Source organism: Miniopterus schreibersii (genome assembly GCF_964146895.1).
Source record: "Miniopterus schreibersii genome assembly, chromosome: 12".
NCBI classification, from domain to species: Eukaryota; Metazoa; Chordata; class Mammalia; order Chiroptera; family Miniopteridae; genus Miniopterus; species Miniopterus schreibersii.
The window spans coordinates 66,299,115-66,317,333 of NC_138112.1; the positions used below are offsets into that span (position 1 = coordinate 66,299,115).

Consider the following 18,219-nt stretch of genomic DNA (forward strand, 5'->3'; position numbering starts at 1 on the left):
TGGTCCTTTGGTGCCGAGGCCGGAGCTGCTGGAGATGGAGCCCTGGGGGCGGCGATGGGGTGGGGGCGCTGCAGGGGTTCGGGACCCCCCACCTCCCCCCCTCACCGCCTGCATTTGACACGATTCCCACAGCACTCTGTCCTCTCCCGGAAGTTCGTGGAGGTGATGACCCGATACAACGAGGCTCAGGTGGACTTCCGCGAACGCAGCAAAGGGCGGATCCAGCGGCAGCTCGAGATCAGTGCGTGTCTGAAGCTTGCTGGTGTTTCTCCGCCTTGTCCCGCCACGTGGTTGTCCGTCCCAGTTGTGAGACGGGAGAGGAGCAGCAGCCGTGCCCGTGGCTTCCGTCTCGTACTCTGTGCCCAAGCCCGGCCCGCTTCCTGGATGCTGGTTCTTAGGCTGCAAGGTGGCTCGGTGTTTATCAGGCCCAAGCGACTCTGTTCTTGTGGGAGCCACCGTGTCCTATACATAGAGGGGAGCCACGTGCTAAATAGTGGCTCTTCTGGGGACTCATGACACTTTTTGCTGTATTTTTAAAAAATATATTATTGATTTTTAGAGAGAGGGGAAGGGAGAGAAACATGGATATGAGAGTGAAACACTGATCGGCTGCCTCCTGCATGCCCCCCCCCGGGGGGAGCCCACAACCTGGGCATGTGCCCTGACTGGGGGTCGAACCAGTGACCTCTCTGTTCACAGGACGACTCCCAACCAACTGATCCACACCTCCCAGCGCATTTTTGCTGTCTTTTTGATAGTGAAGAACATTTATGAACTAAAAGGTGCGACCCTGGCCAGTGTGGCTCAGTGGTGAGAGCGCTGGCCCGCAGACTGGAGGGTCCCGGTTCGATTCCAGCCAAGGGCACGCACCTGGGTTGCAGGCTCGATCCTTGACCCTTGTCGGGGCGCGTGCAGGAGGCAACCAATCGATGTGTCTCTCTCGCATCGATGTTTCTCTCTCTCTCTCTCTCTCTCTCTGAAAAAGCAATGGAAAAAATATCCTCGGGCAAGGATTAAAAAACAAACAAAAACACACAGAAAATAAAATAAAAAGTGCAGTGCTAGTTGCTGTGAGGAATGAAGATGCTGATGAAGCCGTGCCCTTTAGGAATTTATTCACATGGAATGCAGGGCCCTGCGGGGTGGAGGCACCAGGCCGTAGTCAGAGAAGCGCAAGTGTACTTAGGAGTGCAGGTCGTGCAGGGCCTGGGCAGAGCGTGCATTTGGGAGTGGCTGGCGGTGCGAGGGTAACAGGGACGGAGGCGGGGCTCGCCCAGGAACCGGCTCCTTGTCCCGAGGGCCTTGGGCTCCGTGGGGTAGTGATGGGACCAGTAAGTGCTCTGAGCTGGGAAAGAATGTGACCGGGTATATGCTGCAGGGAGGTAATTGCTGGTCACGGTAGTGATGAATCGGGCTGGGCGAGAAGTCAGAGGACGGACGAGTCGGAACTGCTGCGGGAGCGTTGTGAAGGCCGTGGTCTTCGTGGGAATACCGTATCCCTGATCTCCAGGGAGCTTCTGAAGTGGTGGGTTTGGACCTTATATGTGATGCTCTCCTTTTGTTATAAAGCCGGCAAAAAGACAACCGATGAGGAGCTGGAGGAGATGCTGGAGAGTGGGAACCCCGCCATCTTCACTTCTGGGGTGAGTGCCCCGGAGCCGGGGTGCACGCCCTCCACAGAGGAGGGCGGCCACCAGGGAGCTCCACCTGGTAGCGAGTAAAGGGTGGGCTGCGGGTGCCGGAGGCCGGGGAGCGGAGGGGCTCGGCAGGGGGTGCTTCAGCGGGGGGTGGCCGACGGCCCATCTTTGTGTGGCCTCTCCTAGATCATCGACTCGCAGATTTCCAAGCAAGCCCTGAGCGAGATCGAGGGACGGCACAAGGACATCGTGCGGCTGGAGAGCAGCATCAGGGAGCTGCATGACATGTTCATGGACATCGCCATGCTGGTGGAGAACCAGGTAGCCGCCCGGCCCGGCCCGCCCGGCGTGGGGGAGGAGAGAGGCTCGCTCCTGAGGAGGGGACGCAGGGCCTGTGGGCCAGGTGAGGGGTGGCGGCGTCAGCAGAATTCGCTTAACGGAGAAACGGTTCCGGCGTCCCGGGGAGAGGAGCGCGCTCCTGAGCCCTGACGCCTGGGGCAGTCTCGTCCGCTCGTTCTTTCCTCCTGCTCTGGCCTCACAGTCGTTTCTGGTTAATATGGGGTTTGAGGTGTCTGTCAAGTGCCTGGTTCCCTCTGGACTCAGGGTATCTCTTTATTTGTTTTTGAAAGTTCGAGATACGGGTTCTTAACGCTGATGCCTTAAAAACGGTCTCCTGATACGAGCTGTTTCGCTGGTGGTGTCAAAACGCGATCTTTTCCCCAGTGAACAGTGAAAATTAGGTTTAACAGAAGTTTTTATTTTTTTCCACTTTTGTATGTTATCTTATATTTGTTCTTCCAAAAATGCCGATGCTGTTTGCTCAGGAACAAGAGCAGACAAAGCGAAGGAGGGAGTAGCACAGTATTCACGTAAAACCCGGAAGCGCCCGCGGCACCGAGGCCCACAGCTCGCCCCGTCCCTGGGCCCACCGGGGATGCAGGGCTCTCACCTGCGGGCGGGCGTGTGAGTGTCTCGCAGTCACAGGCGCCCAGTCCTTACGGCCGGTGCCGCCGTGACTGTGAACCTGCCTCTCAGCCAGCGGGGCGCTGAGGCCGCAGACCCTGCCTGAAGCCTGGGCACTGCCTGGCGGGCGGTGGACTCAGGTCCCTGCTCGGGGCTCAGGTGCCTTTCCTCCTTCCCCTCTGGCCTTTGAGACCATGTTTCTGGTCCTTCCATCCCCACGTTTCCTTTTTCTCCCCACACTGCCTTGCCGAGGAGCCGGTTTGAGATTCAAGCGGTGGTGAGTGCCTTTCCCGTTGAAAGACTGCTGTAAAGCTATGGGTCCGGTTGAGGAAGGTGTAGGTAGGTGAGGGGAATTCTCATCCTAAGATGCCCAGAAATTAATTGAAACGACAACACTTCCTGCCAGGGAGTAACAGCTGGAAAGTGGTTGGGAATATTAGTAAGAGGCCATTGTTTGTTAGCTAACCAGCTCGGGTACACCCAGTGTGCTGCTTAAGGGGCCTGGGAATGTCTCCTAGAGAAAGCCCATCTTCCCAGCCTCAGGTACTTACTGAGTGAGTACCTACTGTGTGCCAGGCACCATTCCACAGTAGTGAACAAACTCAGTTCAGGCCCAATGAACTTGGTTCAGGCCAGATGCCGCCCTAAGAACATGAGTTGTTTTTATTTTGGTTTCTTGCCACACATGCTTAATTTTAAAAAATGTAGTTACCAGGCATGTAGGCAGAGTGCTCCAGGCGACCAGCCCAGGGCCTGTCACAGAGAAGTGACTCCGTGAGTGATCACCAAGGCCCATGGGTAAATCACGGGAAAAGCTGGGCGTGTGCCCTCCAGAAGGCCGCACATCAGGGTTTCTGGATGCGCCCCTGGGCATTGAAGATTAAAGTGTGGGGATAGCCAGGACTCTGTGGGGCGGGGTGGTTATTGAGTGTGACTAGTGTCTGTTCTCTGCAGGGCGAGATGTTAGATAACATAGAGTTGAATGTCATGCACACCGTGGACCACGTGGAGAAGGCTCGGGATGAAACTAAAAAAGCCGTGAAATACCAGGGGCAGGCCCGGAAGGTGAGATTCTCCCGCCGCCTTCAGGGAAGAGTCCATGCTCTGCGCTGTCTCTCGCTCTTTCTCCCCCCGCCCTGTCTCTTTCTCTGCTGCCACCACCTCTTGCTCCCGGGGAAAGGGAGCCATGATTGACCGCATTGAGAGCAACATGGACCAGTCAGTGGGCTTCGTGGAGCGGGCTGTCACCGATACCAAAAAGGCCGTCAAGTATCAGAGTGAAGCTCGGAGGGTGAGCGCCCTGGTCCCGGCTCGTCCTCTCTGCCTCTCCTCTCTCCGGCCATCCCCACCTGTGTCCTTGGGCCCGAGCCCTCTCTCTCTGTCCTCTCCCCCTCCAAACTCCTGTGTCAGCCTCTCCTGGAGACTAGCTGTCCTTCCCTCCCAGTGTGCCTCGCATGGATCTGGCTCACAGGCTCTCCCAGGAACCCACACTGAACGCTGCTCTGTAGGGTGGAGGTTTCGCCCAGGTGTTGCTCCTGGTCAGAGCTCATGGTCCCGTCAGATGTTCCACTTGACTCCTCTGTCTTTAGAAACCTTCTGTTCATTGTCTTCCACTCGAGCGGCCCAAGCTCTGCCCCCTTTCCCCTACCACGAGCCCCGTGCTGGGCTGATTGCTCTGTGAACATTCCTACCTCATGGAGCACCTGCTCTTTCTACTTCACAGATGACACACTTGAGGGGCAGGGGTGAAGTAATCGGCTTCAGGCCACCTCGTCAGCGCAGGAGCTGGGATTCAGACTCAGACTCTAATCATGTCTTCCCCCCGCCCCAGCCTGTCTCCCCCTTCCTCCTGGTGGCCTGACGCTGGAGGCCTTCTGCCTTCTCTGCCCCTTGACTGGTAGCCGGCTCTAGTGGCTTTTGCTTTTTAGATGTTTCTTTCCTGTTCCTTCTGGGCTCTGCTATTTTTGTCCTTCGGTTCCTTATTTTTCTCGCTTCACGTGTTGCTTGTGCAGGGACTTGGGGAGCTGGGGAGTTGTTTTACCTGATGAACCCAGGCTGGTTCACAGCAGGACCTTAATCTTACTTTTGGATCCCCCGTCACTGGGGCTGTCAGGTGCTTTAGGGGAGGGATGGACAGAGTTTGAAATTAGTCTTAAACATCTTCACAGCCCTTCTTGGAAAGGAAGGACGAGTCACTTTGTACCTTGGCCCATTGCTGTTTGGCAGCTCCGTGATGGTTGCTCTCCTGTCTGTCCACGTGGGCAGGCCTGCAGTGGGAGCTGAGAGCTAGTAGAAAGTCCGTGTTTCCATCTGGAATACACGGCAAGGCAAGAAAGAACCTAACAGATATACAGTATCCTCATAGAACATCTTCAGGTAGAGAGGTGGGCTTTCTTATTTGAGTTGATAAGATGCCGAGGTGAGAGGGGCTGGGTTTTGGATGAATCGCCGTTGCTTCCGGCTGCCTGTAACCATGCCTTGTTTTTGTTTCTCTCACCCCCTCCAGAAGGTGATCATTATCATTGTGGTAGTGGTTGTGTTGCTGGGCATTTTAGCCTTGGTTATTGGACTTTCCGTGGGGCTGAAATAAGGGCGGCCCGAGAGGCTGCTGCACTGAAATGTAAGTAAATGGGAGGTCCCGGGGACTCTGTCTGCTCCCTCTTGACGAATTAGCCTGGGATTGCAGATTCCACTTCTTCCGCCTTGGGGTTGTCCTCGGGCACCCCGAGCGCTCTACCGCTTCCAGGTGCCCGTGTGTTCTCTCATCTCTCTAAGTTTCTGCTCTTGGGTTCTGGCCGAGGCCTGCGGGCGGGGCCTCCTGTTCTCCCTCCCCTGCGGGTTCCGTGCCTGCTCTTTGCCTGCGAGTGTTTCGCCGCCACCCCTGGCCCCTCTGAGCACCTCATTCTCCTTACCCGGCGAGCGCGCTCCTACGCTGGGTACCATCTGCGTTTTGGATCTGGGCTTTGACTTCTGAATTCTTACTCGATTTCATGGATGTTGGGCTTTGCTTTCTGTCTCCTCTTCGGTGTCAATGAGGCTTTGAATTGGGATTGGAGCCTGTGGGGGTTTGTCTGTGGCTGAACCGGTTGGGTCATGAATGATTTAACGGTTAACATTTTTGAGTGTTGAATTGCGCCAGGCAATGTACTAAATAACATATACACGTAGCAGACTCCCCACAACACCCTGTGAGATAGGTGCTAGTATTATCCACACTTGGCAGATGAAGACACGAGTAACAGAACCAAGTCTGAACCCACAGCTAATAGTGGACCTACGAGGGTTCTTGACAACACCTCAGTTTCTCTTTGTACAGCAGGGTAGCCATTTATCACTGTCTACAAAGTGTGGAGAACCTTACAGGATAGTGACTTTAAAATTTAGCCTATTGATTTCTTTAAAATCTGGTAAAAAGAACAAGGCCGACCCCTGGATCAGGGTTTCACGGGTATAGTGATAACACGATAGGAATGATCCAGTTATTGGGACTGTTAACACTTAAGACTGCTAAGTCAGCGACTTCCCGAGTAGTACTTTCCTGAATAAAATATAGTATTTTTGTTTAAAAACCTATAAAATGCAGAAAAGGTGAACAGAATTAATGTTTAATATTATTGCTGACAGCCTTGTGACATGTTCACACGCTCAGACGTGGTTTTACATAGTTCTGACTGTATTATTTATAGCTTTGCGCCCAGTTACGGCATCGTGAGCATCATTCCACACCACTAAAATCTCCTCGTAGACCTGATCCTCAACACACGATTGGGACTATACTCTCAATTATCTAACATTTCCCCAATGTCGGATGTTTGTTGTTAATGTTTTCATTACTAACAGTATGAGTAACTTATGTAACAGTTTTCATTTCTGTTCTCTTTATTACAAATTCATAGAGGTGGGGTTACTGAGGTACTAGGCAGAAATGTTTTTAAGACTTGATACACGCTAACATATTGACATCCAGAGCTGGTCCTTCCCTGTATATTTCTTTCCTTGTTCCATGTGACTAGAGGGTCTGAGAGTCAGATTGTTACAGCCCTAAGCATCCACCTTCCTCTGGAGAGAGAGGCAGCAATGGGGTGATCAACATCTCTTGAGTAACCGATTGGTTCTTTTCTTCCCAGGCATTGGGAGTCTAGCCCTTGATTTTTTTATTTTTATTTTTTGCTTTTAAAGTTCAAGTTTTGTTCTGACTCTTAACTATGTCATTGGAAAGGATGTTAAAATTGAGCAAAGGCATAAGAGTTGACATCTTTCCATATCCTTGGATGAAAGATGTCTTGCAAACTCATAATGCCCCAGCCTTTCCTAATCCCAGGAATTCAGGATGTAAAATGAATCACTTTTTAAAACGAGGAGCCTACTTAATATCTTGTTTTGGCGACATGCTGAGTTACTGGGCAGCTGTCGAGTTGCTTACCTTAGTGTACCCCATATTCCCTGATAAAGTCAGGACTGATGGTTACGAGTCTGGACTCCCCGCCGCCTCCATGTGACCCGAGGGAGAGGCCTCTGAACAGGCGGGAGGCACACGGCCTGCAGCTCTCCCTAGTTGTGTGGCAGCTTCTCCCGTCCAGAAGAAGAGCGTTGCCCCCCTGCAGACAGGGAAGTCCTTTGAAGCTCGGTAAGGTTAAGAAACTTGCCCAGGCCTGCGCGGCTCATCGGGCGGGGTAGCCTCCGTGCAGCCCTGAACGTTTCCATGTTCTTTGCACTGTGCCTTTCTGCCTTCCCGGAGAAGCGGAGCGCAAGGGGTCATGGAGAAGACAGAGCCCGGAAAGCTCCGAGGCGTGTCCCGAAAGGCGCCGTGTGGGCCCCACAGAGAGAATAGGTCGCCAGGAAGCGCTTGTGCCTCCCCACTGACCGACCTTCCGTGGGAGTGTGGCAGCCTGTGTGCAGGATTAGAAGAGGCCCAGAGGTTTCAGAGTTTTCCCTCTCATCGTAGGGCTTTGCTTCCAGTGCAGCAGGATATCGGGTTTCAGGTCCTGTCTTGGGTGCATCTATTGAATTTCTCAGGCTTGGCGTTGACTTTCGCATTATTTTCCTCTTTTCGGGTATTTCTGATCCTTCCTCTCCACCTTCTAGGTCTGTGGCTGATTCTCAGTGTTGCCCGTCAGCATGATCCCGCACACTGACCGGCTCCTCCTTCCCCTGCCCCCCTTAGAGCCGGAGTCCACCCCGGCCTCGTGTGGCCACCTTGTCTTCAGGTGGGAATGGAGTTTGAATGGCCTTCCCGAGAGAGACTGGGACCCATTCCTTTGTTTCCTGTAACCGTCCTTGGACCTGACCCAGCAAACCGTCCAGCCCTGGAGGAGTCCAGCCTACTTGGTGCAACCCCGAGGTTTCCTCACAACCATCTCCCCCGGAGTGTCTGGACCGGCCTCGTCTCTGTTCCTTCCCTCTGCTGTGTCAAATTTCGCCTTGCACCTCGGAAAGCCAGTTATTTGAGACCTTGCCAAGGTGCTGTATTGTCTACCTCATGGAGTATTCATCTCCCAGAAGTCGCGTTGTATTTTTCTTGGGAGGGTTTCTTTAAAGCAAAGGGATTCTTCCAAGTTTGGCCACAGTAAGGTTTGGACTTGAGTCTTCTACCCGGCAAAAACCCCAGTCCTCGCTGTTCATTGTCCCCCTGTCCTGGAAATACGAGGGAAAAGATGTCACTTTGGTCTGGGAGCTGACTTGCTTGAAATTCAGCCTTAAGTGAAGCTCTGAAGCTTGGTGGCCAACTTCGATATTTGTCTGTGTCGTTCGTTCTCTCATGTTTGCTGCAGGTGGCGCCAGCGTGACGCGGTCACATGAGGCTACCGCTTGTGAAGGCTGAGGGTATGGGATATTTTTTTATGGCTGAGTCTTGGAAACTGGTGGCTCACTGTTAGAGTGATGCTTTGTGAAGCCATTGCCTTGAAGTCAAACATTTTTTGCTTAAAAAAAATTTTGGCACTTAAAACTGGGCCAGGAACAAGGTGCTTAGGTCTCCGGCTCTGGAAATGTTTCAGGCAGGTACCAGCATTCTGTCACTAAAGTTTCATGTGCGAAGCACCCCCCCACCCCCCTCTCATTGTGTCTCTCACGAAGTAGGAAGCTAGAAGCGGAGGATATTATAACCTCAAAAAACAAAACAAAACAAAAAACCCAACAAAACCTTGAGCTAGGCTAAAAATTAGGTAAGACACATTTGCTCACCTGCAAATGAATCATCGTAGAAGCAGGGTTTTCCCCTGTCATCGAGCACCCTGCTGGCTCTGGCTGAGAACTGGGAGACGCGTAGGCCTTTGGAGTGAGGACTGAGGTGATCTCCGAGTGTTTCTGCTTAGCAGGTAGATGGCAAGTTTGGACGCCTCCCCCTACCTGCTTCCTAGGGTCGGCTTGTCCCAAGAACATCCCACAGCAATCTGGTGTCATTTGTGTGACTTTTGGAATGTCCTGTCTTCAGGATTGAGTCCCGTTGGGGGACACCAGGAACTACCAAGTAACTCTTCCTTCTACCAGGTTAATGAGCTTGACAGGTTCTTTGTCTCCCTCAGTTCTTGTCAGGGAGGAATTTTCAAGTGTGGTGACTGTTGAGCCTCCTGGATTCCCTGCCGGTCTCCGCCAGCCTGACTTACACTTCAGCATTGATTTGAATGCTTTCTAGGACAGGGCGGGCACCCTCATCCAGACACTGCCCACTGGCTTCCTTTGCAAAGGCCACTCCCAGTCATCGCCCAGCACTCAGACAGAGCCAGGGTGATGCCCTCTTGCCCATGGCTATGAAGTTGACAGTGGACTGGCTCCAGCAGCAAAGCCAAGCAAGCTCTAATCACAGGCTTTTGCTCTCCTGAGATTAAGGTCTGGGGCTTATAGTTTGGAATACAATAAGTGAAGGGTATTTTTTATTGTTTGTATTTTTTAAAAAAAATGTCAACTTGATTATTTTATTGCTATTTAAAAATAAATGACTTTATATTGATTGTGAAACATTTCCGGCTCCATTTCCTTGCAAACCACTTAGTGTTGGGCGCCACCATGTGGTGGGCTTAGGTTTTGGAAAGGGGTTTAAATCTTTCTAAACGTGCTGTATCCAAAGTTCCAATTTTTGAAAATAGTTCAACTCTCAGAGTGCAGTGTAACTGTACTAGAGTTTTAGAGTTGAGGGGCTCCCCCCAAAAGAATTTTGGCCCATTCACTGAGAGCACCGGCTCCAGAGGAAATGGGGTAAATTGGTGTGATGGTATCTAGACATCAGCACATACTAAACAGCTGTCCTCTGGGATAGCTGTTGACTGAATTTGGAATCCCTCACCTGGAAGGAACATTCCTACACTCCGGGTTCTGGAAGCCAGATCCATTTCCCCTTCCCTTCATCTCCCCTTCCACGTCCAGATCCACTTTGTCTCCCTTCCTTGGGAACTCTGTCTGCAAAGTGATGCTGTTTCTCACGTGCTTTTTCTCTCCTTGTCTGGATGAGCAGAAGAAGATCATGATCATGATCTGCTGTGTCATCCTTGCGATCATCTTAGCTTCTACCATTGGGGGCATATTTGCCTGAAACAGGTGAGCCATCTGTGGGGGTCAGGCCTGCTTTCACTTACCTGAAATGCGTGTTTCCTGAGGGCATTCGTTGTTTGTGACCAGGTCTGGGTGGGATTAGGTGTTGGAATAGATGAAGGTTGGAGAAAGCAAAGAGATGCTTCATCATGAGAAAAGCGAGTGAGAATGCATAGTAGGTACACAGGGAGACAAAGGTGGCAATGTGGCCTGGTAGCAGAATGCTTTCTATAAGGGTATTGATCTCCTGCAGCAAAATTTGGGCCCTGTCCTCTGGGAATGGCCAAAGGATAAAGGATCAGTTCTTGCATTAGAAGCATCCCGAACTCTTTGGAAGAGGGCCACACAGTAAACGGGACATAAATACATTTCCTCCCTTAAAAGGTTATAGGTTAGATTGACGTAGCCCTGTGAGTGGTCCGTCACCCTGCAGAAGAGGGGTTAGTGACCCTGACCTGAACCCCTTGCTGTATAACATTTGACTTCCCCCCTCCACTTTTTTATTATCTCCTTCAGCCCTCACAGATGGATCCTCGACTGGCATTTTTAATCCCTCTTCCACCTCGGTGGCACCATCACTTCTCACTATGGATTCCTCAACAGTGACTCCCCTTTCCATTATGAAACCTCTTATGACACAGAGCGCAATCAACTACCTACTGAAAGTTATACAGAGGGAGACGTGTGACTGCAGTTGGGCGGGGGCATGGGTGTAGAACAGGGAGTACGGAAATATGTAGCTGGTCAGAAGGATGGTTTCAAGGAATGGACTGCAGCGTAACAGGCCCCTGTTCAGAAAATCAAGGCAGATATTTTCACAGACTCACTTCATCAGGATCTTGTGTGAACTGCTGTCAGTTGCTCAGGGCCAGGGCACTTGTTACTTCTGCCCTTCAGGCTCTTCTAGGTCTCGCCTTTGACCAGCCCTACATCTGCTTCCTTCTTCAGGGCCAGCTAGTCTTTAAAGTGTCTAATGTAGGTGCCAGGCATGTCTTGCTCACTGCTGTCCTTAGTGTTAAGCACAGTGCCTGCCACTTACAGGTACTCCTCTGTTGACTTAATTACCTATAATTAAGCTCTGGTTTCTGCTCATGGACAAGTCCTTGGATTTGACTCTTAACCCTTGAAGGCACCAATGGAAAATGGTTTGTAAGTATCAGAAGCTGTGTAAAATGCCTGGAATGGGTTGATCTACTTATGTAAAAACAGAACAGGACCTCCCTCCACACACAACCTATACGGTAAAGTCCTTTTTCTGTGGGTGGTGGTGTGGAGTTCTCCCAGCAGCCTCTCACTCTGCTAAGGTTGGCCCCAGGACTGTGGTTCAATAACTAGACATGGATCCAAAACAGAAGCAGCAGGTTTATACTATGGTTGGACTCGCAGCAATCATCAATACCATGCTCTATGAACCACAACAAAGAAGATGAAGATGTTAGGTCAGAAAGGTGAAGTGAGACTATCACTTCCTTCTCACCCGATGCACGTTTGTAGCTGAAACTGACTGTTGGCCAGCAATGTGTGTACAATGTGGGGACTGTGTCCAAACTGTCCCCAATTCAAGGTTCATCTTTGTTCTGTGCAATTTAGTGATTAACTGTAAGAGGTTAACTAAAAGTACATTAAAGATAGTATACAACTTTTGAGGACCACACAACTCTTTAGATAAATTTGTACTTTTGAAAGTACTTTCTTTGTGGGAGATCTTAACTTTTCAAGAAAATGGGATAAAAATATTTGACAGTTTAGTCGGTGTGCTTTCAAAAGCAAATGGTTTAATACTTGTATCAATTTGTATTTCTTTTAGTTTGAGCAACAGATAGAAAACTACTGCTGGCTAGTTCTGAAAAAAAAAAGACTATCTTGGTAAAGGCAGACAGGGAGCTAGAACCAGGGGGCCCTCACTTATCCAGCAATAACTGTTTGAGTGCTGTGTGGCACATGGCACTGTACTAGAACCCGCAGGGACACAGATAGAGCCAGACACTCTTCCTCAAAGAATTTCAGACGTAGGACAGGCCACACAATTTCAACTCGTTTTTATCAGTTTCTTTGGCTAACAGGCAAGGGTGTGTTCTCTACCATAATGTCCAGTATCCCCCCTTCCAAGACTGAGAGATTGGTAGCTGGGCATAAGTAAATATCTGTTGAATTAACCCACATATTGTCATTTTATTTCTTTGCTTTTCCAAAAACATTAGTTTGTAACTAGTAAAATGTCATAGAAACTAGCTCCTGAGGTGTATATATGAAAGGTAGTACGGATATTAAGTCCGACTTACATCAGAGGCCAGAGGTACAAACATCTGCTTTAGCCCTGAAGACGTTCACTGCAAGGCCAGGGAGGACCAGAGCTCCCGAGTCCACCAGGACTGTTTCTCAATCATTTAAGGGACTGAGAATGACTAACAAGAAGTTATAAATAGAGGTGATATTCAAAATTTTATTTAATATAAATATAATGCATTTAAATCTGCAGATATTGTACAATTTTTCAGAAATCATCTACAGCACTCATGTGTTTCCTTGGTTATGACATCAGAGCTACCCAAAGACAGGGTAGCTGAGGGGAACAAAAGCGTAGGTTCCTTCTCTGTACATTTAGTTCTCATAGTCTCACTATACACGTTTAGGCAAGTAGAATTTGCCCCAGTATCGCCCCTTCTGGGTCAGGTCATATGGGCTCAGGAATTTCCGTATCCCCAGCATGTTCGCAGTGACTATCCGCTCAAAGGTCCAGGGGTTTTGGTTGTTACGTTCTCGCTCCTCTTGATGTTTCCGCATCTTCTCTAGAGTCTCACGGCTCACGGCCTTTGCTGGGAAGGGCAACTTGTGGGCAACTTGGTCAAGGAAACCTTGTACCTCTTTGAATTCACAACGTCCACCCACCTCTACTATGAGGCGGCCAGTCTTCACGGGAGTCACGTAGTGATCAATGGCGCCTTTGCCGCCCCCCATGCGCTGTCCCATTCCCTTACGGGTGATGGGCTTGAAAGGGGCTGGTACACGCCATAAGGCAAACATGTTCTTGGGGTCCAGAGAGCGGTTGATTGTCAGGCGCATCATTTCAAAATGGCCCCAGTGGAGGTAACCACCCCCCAGTGCCTACAAGAAAATGGAAGAATTAGAAGCACATGGGAATTTAAATATCTTTTATAGGCTCTATTCTTACGTCTTCTTTTATAAAACTGTGGCTTCAACAAGGCACATGAAAATAAGAGTTCTAGTAAATACTATGGAAAGCCTAGGACTGAGTAATAAATGAGAATAAGGTGGACCCACCTCAGTGGGCAGCGGGGAAGGGTCTCTGATGAGGTGACATTGAAAGCTGAGGCCAGAACAGTAAGAACTAACCAAAGGAAAAGAGATAAGTGTTCCAGGCAGAGGAATGGCGTAGGTGAAGGCCTGGAGTGTGAGAAGCCAGTGTGGCTGGAGTAGAGTGAGGAGCTAGGGGGGTGGGGGGGTAGGAGTAGCCATGAGGTTCTGAGAGGTAGGCAGGGGCTGATCATCCAGGCCGTGGGGAGAGGACTTTAAAACATCACTCAGGCTGCCTGATGGGAAATAAAGCCTAGTCCATACCCATTTGTGTAGCTACTGACACCAAGTCTTCATGGAAGCTACTCAGTGAGGAAGGAAACAGCTGTCCCACATCCTAAACAGTGGATAGTTTTAGTTTTCAAGAGGCCTGCAAAGATCTCATGGCCTGATTATAGGGTAAGTTAGGTAGCCTCTTTCCCCCCCCTGCTTTTACATTTTCACTCTACATAAAAAAGAAAAAGAAAGAAACATAACTCAAATGTTTTCTGGGCATTGAATATCAGTTTAAAGAGCAACTGGTGGCAGTTTCAATAAAACCTGTGAAGGAGGAAACTCGAAGAGTGAGATTATGTTAATCCCTAGCTTCCACCCTGTAGCTGTTTGCTGCTGAACTCACCAAGATCGCAAAATTGCCTTCTGTGAATTCAGTAGCTTCAGTCGAAGGTCCCCGTATGTCACGCAAGTTTTTAGGTTCTCTTCTCACTTTTGGCACAAGTGGCACCCTTTCAACAAACCTAAGCTTGGGCCTTTCAGGAATGGAAACATCTAAGAGGAGCACACACAATTAAGAGTAAGTGATACTACACATCTCAAAGGATTCTTTTTCTTCCTAGGAAGATTTGTAGCAACCAGGTGAAATTTTGTCTTAAATAAAAGTTACCATGGAACAAGAGTTCCAAACATGCTTGGTTTTCCGTGTGGATGCTTTTACTAACACTGAAATCCTTTGGCTATGACAATGGCCAATGCAAATGTTTTTGAACCTTTGAAGATAGCAAAGTTTTAACCTTCAAACCAAAATGCATTCATTAAATGCCTACTCTGGGCCTAACGCTCTAAAAGGGAACATTTGGGGATAGTATAGAGATATAAGACTCACAGAATAACACTAGCCAACATTTTTATTTTTTAATTTTTTTACTTAGTGCTGGAATTGAGCTGAATACTTTGCATGTATTATCTCACTTAATCTTTTAAAACAAGTCTATAGCCTTGGTGTATTTTTAGGGCTTCCTTTTAAAAAATTTTGAACATTTTAGAGTTTTATAAACATATATCAAAGGGCCAAATAAAAAAATGTGCCGCTCAGTGAATTATCACAAAATGAATGCATAAACACACCCACATAACTATCACCCAGATCAAGAAAAAGAACATGAGGCAGGTAGTATTTTTAATCTCCATTTTATAGAAGAGGAACTTGAGGCCTAGATACATTTTATAATTTGGTCTCGGCCATCAGTTAAAACAGCAAAGCCAGACAGTATGCCACTTAAAAAACAAAAAACAACATTGCCTCTCTGGATGTTAATGGGGGTAGTGGAAAGAATACTATATTGTACATGAACGCATCGAAATTCTCCTGCTGCCACATTCTTGTTGGGGAACTTACAACCTAGGACTCCTGTGATCACTGCTCTTTCCTTTACTTAGGCAGGGGCTTTTCATGTTGAGACTTGCACATACCCTACAATACATGACAGCTTGCTGGGTGAGGGTGGGTGGGCTGAAATGCAGGTCAAGACATGCTACACCTTTATCATGTCTGACATTTTGGGGGAAAAAGTCATCTAAAACACTTCTATAGTAAAACAAGCACGGCTCTAAGATGGAATCAAATATAAAACAGGAGACTTCAAGGAAATAGGAAATTATGAATGGGCTATTCAGAGTTATAGAAGCTGTCCCCTCTCCTCTACACCCCCTCTCCCCACAAGTTTGTATATGTGGCTACAGAGAAACAGTAATGCTTTCTCTAGCCTCTAAGCCCATATGTACTTCCGGAGCACGTAGCAGTTTAACAATTCTGTGTAGAAGTTACGGCTCTCAGAGGTCCAGGCCCCTTTCATTTTTTGAGATTTCCAATATATTAAAAAAAGAAACAGTAAATTACTAAATTGTGGCTTACCTTAAACATTCACATTTAAAAAAACTAATGCTTTTTGCATAATTTTGTTAAGCGACTGCATATATGAAACCTCACTTGGAGAGAACATACAAAGTCTAAATTTGAGGGGAATAGCCCTCACTGAGGGTGGGCCATTGGCCACGGGCCACATACCAGTGGTAGGCCATGGGGGAGCTATGCCATTACACATTTGCTCCATAAGAGCAGGGACCTTTTGGGGGGGATGTCTCTTATTTTTTCATTTATCCTCGGTGTTCAGAACACTGCTTGGCACATATTTACTGAACGAATGCAGGGAGGGAGCACAAGGACGCTCCTTCGTCTTCCCTGCCCTCTGCTGGGTTTCATCAGAGAGAAGGCTTACAAACATGAAAATGACAAATCAGCTCTCACCCTCGAAGGTCGGCACCGGGAGCAGCGTCTTCAGGCCAGCGCTGGCGGGGAGGGCTGCCCAAGAATCTACAAAGACAAATCAAATCAAACAAGGAAGGCGACGAGGGCCGCGTACGCTTCGGGCCAAAGACGCGCCTGACCGAGGTGTCCTGAGGGGCGGGCCTCGGGCTCCGCTACCTGGAGCTCAGGCGCCCACGAGCCGAGCCGGGGTCTCTGGGCGCCGACCCCACAGGCGGCGGGAACCCTCTGCCCGATTCTCTGAGGGGGGCGGCGGCAAAGCGCAGCCCCGCCGAGCGCCTCGGCCCCGGTACCCACAGGCAGGGCCTTCCGGGCGTGAGACACAGGACCGGGGGCGGGGGGGGCGGGGGCCCGCCCGGGGGACCAGGGGCACGTCTGACCTGACGAAGGCACCCGCAGGACGGGCGCAGCGGCGCGGGCCAGCAGGCGCCACATGGTCACGCGAGTCCAGCCGGGCTCCCCGCAGCGACCACGGACGGAGGTTACCTTGACCGGGAGCGTGGCTCTCTGCGGCCCCGCGCGGACTCGCTCTCCCCGCTCAGTCGGGCAGGAAGTTGCGTTTGCGCCGGTCCCTCTGCAGAGAGTCCCGGCGGAAGCGGAAGAAACCCGGGCCTCTGCGCGCGGGTTCCGGCCCCTGCTGCGCTGGAAGGGCGCCCCTGTGGCCCTCTGGGGTCTGCATCCAATCCGGGGTCTTTTCCTAGATAATTACTTGTTGTAAAAGAACCAAAAGGTAAACCAGAGTTCTGCCTGTAAATAGTAACTACAATAATGTCTGTTGTGTCTTACAAGAGTTGTGTGAGGTACAATGGAAGACACTAAGAGGGAAGCTCAACGGTCCTGTTCTGTGGGAACTTGTGTGGATGCGGGGAACAGGGCGAGCGCGCCGGCAGGTGGCGCTGCGGGTCAGCGGGAAGCGCCGCTGAAGGCGGAAACCCTAATTTAATACGTGACTTTACAATGCACTCAGTTCCCACGCACTCCTTTGGGTTCCTTTTGACTTTTCATTCCGTTCTGACTTTCTCCCTGATGTGAAATCAGTGCTACACTTTTTTTTTTTTTTTAATTTATCTTTATTGTTGAGAGTATTACAGGTGTCCCATTTCCCCCTCCAATTCACCCCCTCCACCTCGCTCCCACCCCCTCCCCAGGCCTTCACCCCATTATTGTCTGTGTCCATGGGTTATGCTTATATGCATATAACTTCTTTGGTTAATCTCTTCCCACCCTCCACCCCCCTTCCCTCTTTCCTCTTAAATATGATCGTCTGCTGCATGCGTCAGTGTCTCTGGATCTATTTAGTTCGTCAGATTCTTTTGTTAATTAGCTGCTTCTTAAAGGAGACCCTTTAACTTTTCCTGTAGTGCTGGTCTGGTGGTGATGAACTCCTTTAGCTTTTCCTTGTCTGAGAAGCTCTTTATTTGACCTTCAATTCTAAATGATAGCTTTGCTGGGTAGAGCAATCTTGGTTGTAGTTCCATGTTTTTCATCACTTTGAATATTTCTTACCACTCCCTTCTGTCCTGCAAGGTTTCTGTTGAGAAATCAGCTGACAGTCATATGGGTGCTCCCTTGTAGGTAACTAGTTGCTTTTCTCTTGCTGCTTTTAAGATTCTCTCTTTGTCTTTAACCTTTGGCATTTTAACTATGATGTGTCTTGCTGTGGGCCTCTTTGGGTTCCTCTTGTTTGGGACCCTCTGTGCTTCCTGGACTTGTAAGTCTATTTCTTTGCCCAGGTAGGGGAAGTTTTCTGTCATTATTTTTTCTTATAGGTTTTCAATTTCTTGGTCTCTTTCTTCCCCTTCTGGCACCCCAGTAATACAAATGTTGGGCCTCTTGAGGTTGTCCCAGAGGCTCCTTATACTATTTTCATATTTCTGGATTCTTTTTTCTTTTTGCTCCTCTGGTTGGGTGTTTTTTCTTTCCTCATGTTCCAAATTGCTGATTTGATTCTCAGCATCCTCTACTCTACTGTTGATTCCCTGTAAATTATTCTTCATTTCAGTTCGTGTAGCCTTCATTTCAAATTGGTACTTTATTATGTTATCAATTTTCTCAGTTATTTCCCTAATAGTCTGCTTAAACATCCTTATAAACAAAATTCTGGACTCTGTATCTGTTAGCTTGCTTGGATCTATTTCTTTCTTTCTGTTTTTTTCTTAAATATATCTTTATTGATTTCAGAGAGAGGAAAAGAGAGGGAGAGAGAGAGAGATAGAAACACCAATGATGGGAGAG

General features: G+C 49.3%; 2 protein-coding genes across 13 annotated transcripts in view; one reads left to right on the plus strand and one right to left on the minus strand.

The window, feature by feature from the left end:
* Positions 1 to 12,280, plus strand: part of STX3 (syntaxin 3) — a 39,409-nt gene extending 27,129 nt beyond the window's left edge. For 3 of the 12 annotated variants that reach the window (XM_081153274.1, XM_081153273.1, XM_081153267.1), the window contains exons 6-11: positions 133 to 241; positions 1,570 to 1,643; positions 1,824 to 1,958; positions 3,555 to 3,665; positions 5,107 to 5,220; positions 7,686 to 9,554. In XM_081153274.1, the coding sequence (XP_081009400.1) occupies positions 133 to 241; positions 1,570 to 1,643; positions 1,824 to 1,958; positions 3,555 to 3,665; positions 5,107 to 5,190 (513 nt within the window). In that variant the 3' untranslated portion in view covers positions 5,191 to 5,220; positions 7,686 to 9,554. Of the gene's footprint in view, positions 1 to 132; positions 242 to 1,569; positions 1,644 to 1,823; positions 1,959 to 3,554; positions 3,666 to 3,780; positions 3,892 to 4,826; positions 4,940 to 5,106; positions 5,221 to 7,685; positions 9,555 to 10,050; positions 10,134 to 10,643 lie in introns of those variants that run through there. The other 9 variants (XM_081153264.1, XM_081153268.1, XM_081153265.1 and 6 more) reach the window with 7 other exon arrangements.
* On the minus strand, positions 12,152 to 16,554 carry MRPL16 (mitochondrial ribosomal protein L16). The gene is made up of 4 exons (XM_081153280.1): positions 16,365 to 16,554; positions 15,967 to 16,032; positions 14,062 to 14,210; positions 12,152 to 13,232 (listed from the first exon to the last, which is right to left on the minus strand). Exons 1-4 carry the CDS (start codon positions 16,417 to 16,419, stop codon positions 12,747 to 12,749), a joined length of 756 nt encoding a protein of 251 aa, XP_081009406.1. The 5' UTR covers positions 16,420 to 16,554; the 3' UTR covers positions 12,152 to 12,746.
* Positions 16,555 to 18,219: the final 1,665 nt, after the last annotated feature.